General features: G+C 40.7%; 1 protein-coding gene across 1 annotated transcript; it reads right to left on the bottom strand.

Annotated features, from left to right (window-relative positions):
• Positions 1-4427: 4427 nt before the first annotated feature.
• Positions 4428-8529, bottom strand: lurap1l (leucine rich adaptor protein 1 like). Its single transcript, XM_079669729.1, has 2 exons — positions 8162-8529; positions 4428-5643 (listed from the first exon to the last, which is right to left on the bottom strand). The coding sequence occupies exons 1-2, from the start codon at positions 8354-8356 to the stop codon at positions 5257-5259; spliced, it is 582 nt and encodes a 193-aa protein (XP_079525855.1). The 5' UTR covers positions 8357-8529; the 3' UTR covers positions 4428-5256.
• Positions 8530-8782: the final 253 nt, after the last annotated feature.

Below are 8782 nucleotides of genomic sequence, written 5' to 3'. Positions count from 1 at the left end.
TCAGAATCATCAGATCAGCCTTACTTGACCTTCGTTCGTTAATCAATGTTAAATGGGTTCTCGTTAACCCCAGCCTGACCTTCTCTGACCTGAATGAGCGTACAGGGAACTACAAAGCAGAGATCCACAGGGAGGCATCATGTCTGCCGTCCTGAGTCGCTCCCTTGTTGCCAGGGGTCTCTTTAAAGACCGCTGACCTTTTGGCTGTTACTGAGAGCGTTTCTCATCCACTCGAGTTAAACCAGCAAGGAAATAATCAATGTGAGTCCATCTGAACAGGATGTTTGTGTCCATTTTGAATGCATGAATGTCTTGTTTGATAACTAATTAAATATACAGTTAACCAAAAGCATGGTTCATTTTGTTTAAAATGTGAAATCTGTTGATCAGCTAGCTTTTGCTCAATGACTGAGACGAGACATGACACCGTTAAATATTAACTGTGATGTGCAAAATTACTAAAATTAAGTTAAGCAAAGATGTTTACAAAAATATCCCTTTAGTGTAATATATTATTATTATTTTCTATATATGAGGACTACAGCAGGACGCTTACTGTGACCATATCGACATAGTAACATATTATCTGTAGTATTATACAATTTGCATCGACTTAAACAAAAATAGTTTGGGGTTTCGTTCACTAAGATGAGACAAAGACGCCCAGACTTTGTCAAATAAAAAACAGTATGACTTCAAATGATAATAACTGAACATGCCCTTTCTCAGAGGACTTTGAAGGTTAATAACATTCAACATTAAAGTTATAGCAGAAAACTTCACACACAGTCAGCTTCAAAGCCCCCCTGATAAAAAGTGTTTCTCTGTCATGACTCACAGAGCTGCGGGGGGGTCAGGGCCTTCTGTAGGAGTCCCTTTGATTCCTGTATTCACAGAAAGACTTCCTGGCCCGGATAGAGAGAGAAAAAAGGAGTGAGAGAAGGGATCAAATGGGATAGAGGCGTGTTTTGTTCTCTCCTCTCTATCTGTGGAGGGTTCCCAACTGATGGAGCTGCTGTTTAATCTCCGCTCGCTCCACAGAAACACACAGAAACTCACAAAACTAAAGGAGTTAAAGCACACTCATCTGTAAAAATAAGTCAAGTATCTTGAGAGGTGTTTGTTTATTAAAAATCATTACAGCTTACTTTTCACATTACATATCAGAAAACACATTTTCAATTTATCTCAGTTAGATTTTCTTATCCAAAATATATTTGTTAGAATGATTAGCTTTTGCTTAAAGATCCTCACTGCCTGAAAACCTTCACTGGACTCCTTTGTTTACATCGTGAAAATAGTGACATCATTATGTATCACTTGCACTTCTATAGTGCTCCAACATAGTACATGATAGTCTAAGGGGCAGGACTTCCCTTAGGGGTTGACCAATCACAACAGAGGCGGGCAGCTAACCAATCAGAGCAGACTGGGCACAGGATGTATGTGAAAAATAAATACTTTTTTTTAACATTAAAGCATGGAAACATGTCAGAGCAGAGGCACACAGTACATTTATGAACAACCGGCACTGTTCAGGCAATAAGGTGTGATGATAAACAGGGTAAAGCTCGTTTATTGACTAATAATGAGTAATTGGCCAACCCTATGATACATGTTGACTTTAGCAGCAGTCACAGACTGGTTGCACCAGTTTCTGCTTTCAATAGAAAATTATTTCATAAGCTGCCGCTGAGGTTTCTGCATCCGAGCAGAACCACAAGAACACAAAATCATTTTTAATGCCAGGAAGACTTTCCTGTTCTGTCTTTTTTTTTTATATCAGATAGGTTGCTTGAGACATTTGTAAATCAATTACCTCTTTGCTTGTCCTAATTTCTTATTATTACCTGAGAAAATAAGTTTAAATGTTTGGAAATTGGTTTCTTACTTAACTAATATCCTATTAAATCTCTCATATTAAGTTTGAAGCTGTAAACAGCTGTGCAGCTTCCTGAAACAAATATGGCATGTTGATCCTAAATAGTGTGAGCTATCAACTAATCCAGAGAATTTCCCACCAGTTAAAAGTTATCCCTGAGCCAGTACACACAAGCTGGAGAGAGTCAGAGGTCATTAGTTACATCCTGTGAGATTTTAAAGAAAATATGTCCCACAATCTTTGAAGCATTAATGGCATCTGATAAATAATCAGATTAAAAATAAATCCTATGACTATGACTGGAATGCATCCTTACTCCTTGGGGTTCCCACATGTTGTGTTTACAGAAGCTCCGTCTCAGCTGAGCTAATTGATGGCGGCCATTGTTAATGTTTAATATTTGCATTCCTGCGTTGCATTTGGTCACACTGGTTCCCAGCAGCACTTGCAAGTGGTGAATCACAGCCTGGAAGAAGGCCAGCTCAGAGAAACTTTAACAGTTTATTTACCCAGAAAGCGAGTTTCCCTAACACATAGACATATTTAACTTTTACTTATGGAATAATCTAATTAGAAAAAGAGGTATTGAACGCTATCATCACATCAGCGGTGTGGAAAATCTAATGTGAAGCATTCGGGTTGTGGGGAGCTTGACGTTTATTAAGTATTTTTCCTAGACGAAACAAGATATTCATGGTAAGGGACAGGCCTTATTAAGTTTTCCACAGATTCATAAATCTCCCACCATGCAGCTCCTGGTGTCTGGGAATGTAATAAGGCTGACATGGTGTAATGTGCGACATCCATCACTAGCATTAGCATCTCCAACATTCGTTCTCCTCAAGTTGATTTAAAATAGATCGAAATGAGAAACAAACCAGAAGTCTAAAGAGAGAAAACCTAATTAACTTGACGTTATTTACTTGGGTCCATTCCAATATCCTGTCTCGTCATTTGATAGCGTTATTTGGGCACAAGTGAAGTAATGGAGGACTAAAGAAGGGTATGAATTTTGCACATCTAAACTTGGCAGGCTGCAGCTGATTTTATTTGGTTTGCTTTCCACAAAGCCTCCGTGTCATTCACCCTCTGATCACAGTCACTATTAGGACTGATGGAAGAATTGAACAAACTCTCAGTGACTTCACTTAACTGCGGTGTAAACTAATGCTAATCTCACTTTCCAAAAAAAGACAAGTAGAGAGGTGGATAATTATTCAGTAAATGAATCAGTCCAACAGTGAAGAAATACTGTTGCAAGTAAATGTCCTACAGTGAGAATCCTTATCCACAGTATGTCCACATGACAAAGTGGAAATACACACATACAAGCATCTAAACGTTCTACCGTAGTTACTTGTTTACAATCTTCCACTTACTAGTATTTGCTTGAAAAGAGAAGTGATTTAGGGAAAGACTTCCCCACAGACTGTGTCAACTGCTTCTGCCTTTCAAGTAGGAACTGTACACTTATAAGGGCAGAGAAAGGAAAATGCGACGTCTGTTTATGTGTAGTGTAGCGTGTAGCTTGGAGGAATTTTGACTCAGAAAAGTATTACAAAATAAACCTGCAGAACCTGCTCTGTGCATCCAATTAATCCACGGCCACAAGCTCCAGGCTCTCCCCTCGGGGATGTCAGCCATCAGTCAGCCGTGCAGAGGGTACGTTTGCCAAGACACTAGAACTTTAACAGAATTTGCTGACAGAGGTCACGCTGAGGAAGGCTCTCTGGTTTAGTGGCCTCATTCTGACAGCTTTAAGCTCCCAAAGCTTCTGGGGAGAAGAGATAAGGAAATGCACCGTAAAACCCAAATAAAGCTGCTTTGTTTTCAGGGTGACATAAAGTAACACGAACATTTAAAGTGCCAGGATAAAGTGATTATATCTTGTCTGGAACTAATGAAACACTTAAAGAGTCCAGCTTTGTGCATTGCATTCGAAACACATCCACAAATATACTTTGTCCATGAGAGCGCTCTGTGGACAAAGTGAATAATTGACAACACGGCAGCGTTTCCACAGCATTCAGCTTCTCATCTTTCCTGTAATGACTTTCCATCTTTACTCTGTCTGGAACTTCAATCATCACATGAAAGATAAGAAGCGAGTGAGATGCATAAAAAATTAAAACGACACAGCGGAGCGCCATATACAGTATTCTGGATGCCTTTAGCTCGAGCATTGCACTCCTCAAGAAACTTGATACCCATCTATGATAATCGTTGGCATGCCATCCTTAAAATGAGCCTGAGGAACTCCCCTTTGTTAATAGCTCGGGAATTTTAGAGGGCAACAACTTTCCATATTTAGAAGCATTTTCCTGGTTTAGTTTTTTTTTTATCAAGCGGCAATAATGAGGGTAATTTTCCATGCCACATTACACAGGGTACCACACCACATAGTCTGACATCACTATTATGGTTATTTTTGACTCAATTTGACCAAAAAAGGAAGGCACCGTGTTCCCTTTCCACCTCATTAAAAGAGGCAGTGAAGTGAAGATAATGCATAGTTGTTTTTTTCCCATTAAAGAATAACACAATGTGAGCAGAAGGAAAATCAAAATGTATTATTTCATCTCCACAACAACATCAACAAATAACATTTCAAAAGCATAAAAGTATAAAAATTCTAAATGTAAAGCTGAAACATGTAATGCTATTTTTTGTGACTGAGAATTAAAGTGGGCCCACAAAGCAAACACGTGTTTCCCATCTGTCCACTATTAAAACATCTCTGCCTCAGGCCTGAATTATCTGTGAGACCATCAGATCGCTCTGTTTTCAATCAAGCATCTGTTCTTTGGATGTGCTGCTAATCTCGTGAGTAAGGAACTCCCACCAGTCGAAACGTTTCAGTAAGAAATAATTAAAAGCTTTATAGTAGACGGTGCTCTGAATTTGGCATGGAAGCTAATTGCACTTTGCTGCTTCAACACTTCAGCTTTAAACGGTTTACCAACTCAGCATGAAATGTCCAATTTTCCAAATGGCTGCTAAATCCTAATCTACTCCTTCACTAAGATTGTGCTTGACCTAACGCAACAATACATTGTCCACAGATAAGGAAGACTACTTTTAAATCACCCCATCTTCAGGAATTTTAGTACACTAAGTTTGAAAATAAACTGCTGAGGTATTAGATAACTCCACAATAAATAAAATCTGCACCTTTATAATTGAATTGACCATAAAAATAAAATATTAAGACATAAAGAATTGTGAGACCGTTTTCACAATTTGGTGCAACGTTAAGGTTTGGTGAGGTGTGTTTGTAAGGAGACATTTGGTAACAGAAAATGTAAAGCAAAATAAGACTTTTTAAATCTTTCTCCACACAGGAAATCTCAGGAGTCTCTTTGTTTAGCTGATCCTTATCCAAAGCAGTAGTATTCATCCGATTCAACCCTGAGTTTCAGAGGCGACTTGCTGAAAGTGTCACCATCGATAACCGTTTTTTCCATAAAACTGTCGAGATCTGTGGGCGAGGGCTCGTCGGGCAGGTCCTCCAGGGTGTCCAGGTAACTGCCCACGGACAGAGCGTCCAGCCCGTCGCTGCCCCCCTCGTTCAGGCTGCTGAGGCTGCCCTGCAGCGAGCCCCCCTCCTGGCTGTCTGTCAGGCTGTATAGGCTGCCCGTCAGGCTGCCCTCCTGACTGGCAGCGCCCCCTTTGTCCTCTATCAGCCACCGTACCGACTCGATGCCCTCGTTGATGGACATGAGCTGCTGCATCAGCTTCACGTCGATGGCTCGCAGGTGTGCCTGTGAGAAGAAAAAAAAAAAAATCACGGTCGCGTTATAGTTTGGAAAGAGCATACAGTATAAAATAATAATGCACTTTTTTCGTTTTTTCAGACTCTCTAAATAACCCTAACCCCTAGGATTAAGGTTTGTTATTTTGAGAAATTAAAAAGTTAATGTGGAAGAGCCGGCTGCCCGCTATTAAAAAGTGGTGACAGATAACCAACAAGTACCAAATAGTCTACAATAAGAATTGCTAAATATGACAAGAACGCAAGCAGGGCACACAAAGACATTTTTAGAAGTTAGTTTGGTTCTGATACAGCTCTCACGTCTGTGCCAGTTAGCTTAGCATAAAGACAAGGGAAACTGCTAGCCTGGCTATGTGCAAAGATGCACCAACTGGCATCTTTAAAACTGAGGGATAAGTGTTTGTAAAGGCAAAGATTTGATTTGAGTTTTGGCGTCACTATAATGCCAGCGGACTCACACTGTGCACTTCCAATAAGCTCATATATGTCAGTATATAAAAGTAATTTGTCATGTTTCTTTGTAAACTTGATTCATTTGACTGTACGCACCATTATACTCCTGAGCAAACTCCTTGTACGTGTTTGGCAATAAACCAGATTCTGATTGTGATTAATTAACCTTGTGCTGGGATATGTCTCTCAACAGTTGTTTGCATTCTTGTGTCGTCTCATGGCGAGAACACTATGTGCTTTTAGTTTAGACTATCAGGCTTTGTTATGAACAAAGAGACGTGACTATGTGGCACCGGATAAGTGACTTCTCATTAAACAGCATGCGGAGGATTTTGAATAATGTGCAGCCTACTTTACACAGTATGGCCATTGATTTAACTTCTGCCATGACACACATGCCATTGACTGGGTTGGTGGAAGTGGGCTATGGGGTTAATCGAAGGGATTCCCCCTGTCTGTGTCTACTGGTGATCCACACTCAGTCAGGCTGAAAACAGCTGCAACAGCTGCTACATTCAAACTGCCTCATGCTTTCTTTGGAGAGGATTCACCTCTTATTCAGCTCATGTTGCTGCCGGTGTGTTTGTTTTCTGAGTATAACGCCCGCTCTGCACACACAGAGGCAGAGCAGATGGAGTCATATTTCTAATTCAACCCAGAGCAGCTATCTCATGCTAATAAGATGACACCAGGGCTGCAACATGTTGCCTGTGTTCGATGGCAACACCACAACAACATGTTTCATTTGTCTGAGGAAAGTAAAACATTTTCGGGAACATTTCAAAGTTAATTTGCTCTTTTGAGAGCCTGCAGACTATTTCAGCGTCAGTGTAAACGTTTAGAGAAACACAATGATGTTGTTTACAGCCAAACATTATATCAATTTGTAAAGGCAGAACACTTTCCCTTCTCATATCAGCATAATTAGGTGATGCTGTTAGGTTAACAAACACACGGATAAATTAAACTACGGTAAAGGTGAGATGGTGTAAACTAATTGTTCCAGATAGGTCTGTGTGTAAGCCTATCAACACACTCGGATTGGTCACTCTGCTCCCATGATGCAGCTCTCCTCAGTCAGCAGGCCATCTGCTCAGGATCCTAATACCTCTCCTGAACTGACTTGGGGGGGGGGGGGGGGGGGGGGGGGGGGTCTGCTGGAGTGCAACTGCCGTGACATTAAGATGATTTATCGTCTTGGGGGCAGATACAACTCTGAGGTAATTACACCGGGACAATTAGGTTACATGGGGCAGTTTCAATAATAAAGGGGGGGGGGGGGGAGGGTATCTTTGGGTGCTGCAGGTGTGAACTGCTTTCACACACTGACTGCTTTGACAAAGACCCTGACAGTGCTGCTTTGCATTTAACAACCACTTGTTGATATGTAGAGGCATGTCCTCAGAGCAGACAGTGTATTTTAACTCGACATTAAACTATAAAACATAGCTAGCTGGCCTATTAACAGTGATACTTTAATAAGTTGTTTGACTCATCGACTTCAATGTTGAGCTCAGATAACTGTACAGTTAAGGATCACGGAACTAGCTTGTAATTAAGTCAGTCAACTTTATATTTTTTATTTGGTTATATGTAGACCTGTTTTCATCCAGCAAAGGCGTTTCCTCTGAAAGTATATAGAGCATCTTATTTTGACTGACATGGAATTAGGCAGAAGAGCAATAATTCTATTAGCTTTAGCTATAAATATTCAGTCACTTTTAATGTTTTATGTCCTTCATTCAAAAGTTAGTAGAAGAATGAACGACTCAGACATCTATACAGTTAAGAAGGATGTAAATAGCTAATAAAAAAACCCAGTAAACTTTGCATTTATAGTTACTATTTTGAAAATCGAATAATCGGTATTTCGCAGGCCTACATTTTTAAATATATAACTACTCGATTAATCGACTATGAAAACAAGTATCACTGAATCTATGTCTAGTCATTGCGTCTAGCATTTAGTGTAATTAACACTATCTATTTAGCTACTTGAACAGTTCATTAACAGATGTTTATTAAACATGATATAGAAATGTATAGAAGCTCACCATTTCCTGTCTGAGGAACAGCATCTTGCTCTGCAGCCTCTGCAGGTCCGCACTGTTAGCGGACAGTGCGGACAGAGAGCTCCTCTCCTGCGGCTTCCCTGCATACAGAGAGCGGATCAGACTATCCGGGACCTTCAGCCCCAGCTTAGTTTCTATATCTCTCAGATCGGGCAGCCCGGGGTTACCTTCCTCCATGGTGAATACTGAGAGATGGCACTGTGATGACGAGCGACAGAGACGCGCGAGAGAGCTATCCAGAGAGGAGTTGATTCAGAGTTGCTCCTCTAACTTGATCCCACAGACAGACAGAAGTTCTGACTCCTCACCCGCCTCACTCAGACCTGCCTGCACAGCGGACCAATAGAGAGGCCGCTTTCCAACACGTGCTGTGCGTAAACCCTCCCCCTGTAACCGGACACCCACAGGTGGAGGACACCGGGCTGTATGTAATGAATATATCCTCCACTTTGCTCTCAACATGTGTCTGCAACAGTGACACATGCAACATCAAACAATTCGCACGTGCAGTTACATAAGTTATAGTTTTATTTTGCAGATGTACTACTCTTTGTTTAATGAGTTCATTAAGTGTATATATATCATTATTGTTTGTGTTATTCA

Source organism: Notothenia rossii (assembly GCF_949606895.1).
Source record: "Notothenia rossii genome assembly, chromosome: 3".
NCBI lineage: Eukaryota > Metazoa > Chordata > Actinopteri > Perciformes > Nototheniidae > Notothenia > Notothenia rossii.
Note: the sequence above shows the minus strand (reverse complement) of the source record. Positions and strands in the feature narration are given on the sequence as shown.

What these genes read in the sequence shown, in the direction of transcription:
- lurap1l (XM_079669729.1), bottom strand. Translation starts at nt 8,356, where the DNA reads ATGGAGGAAGGTAACCCCGGGCTGCCCGATCTGAGAGATATAGAAACT. An exon ending in TGTTCCTCAGACAGGAAATG is followed by an intron (nt 5,644 to 8,161) that starts GTGAGCTTCTAT and finishes TTCTTCTCACAG; the next exon opens with GCACACCTGCGAGCCATCGA.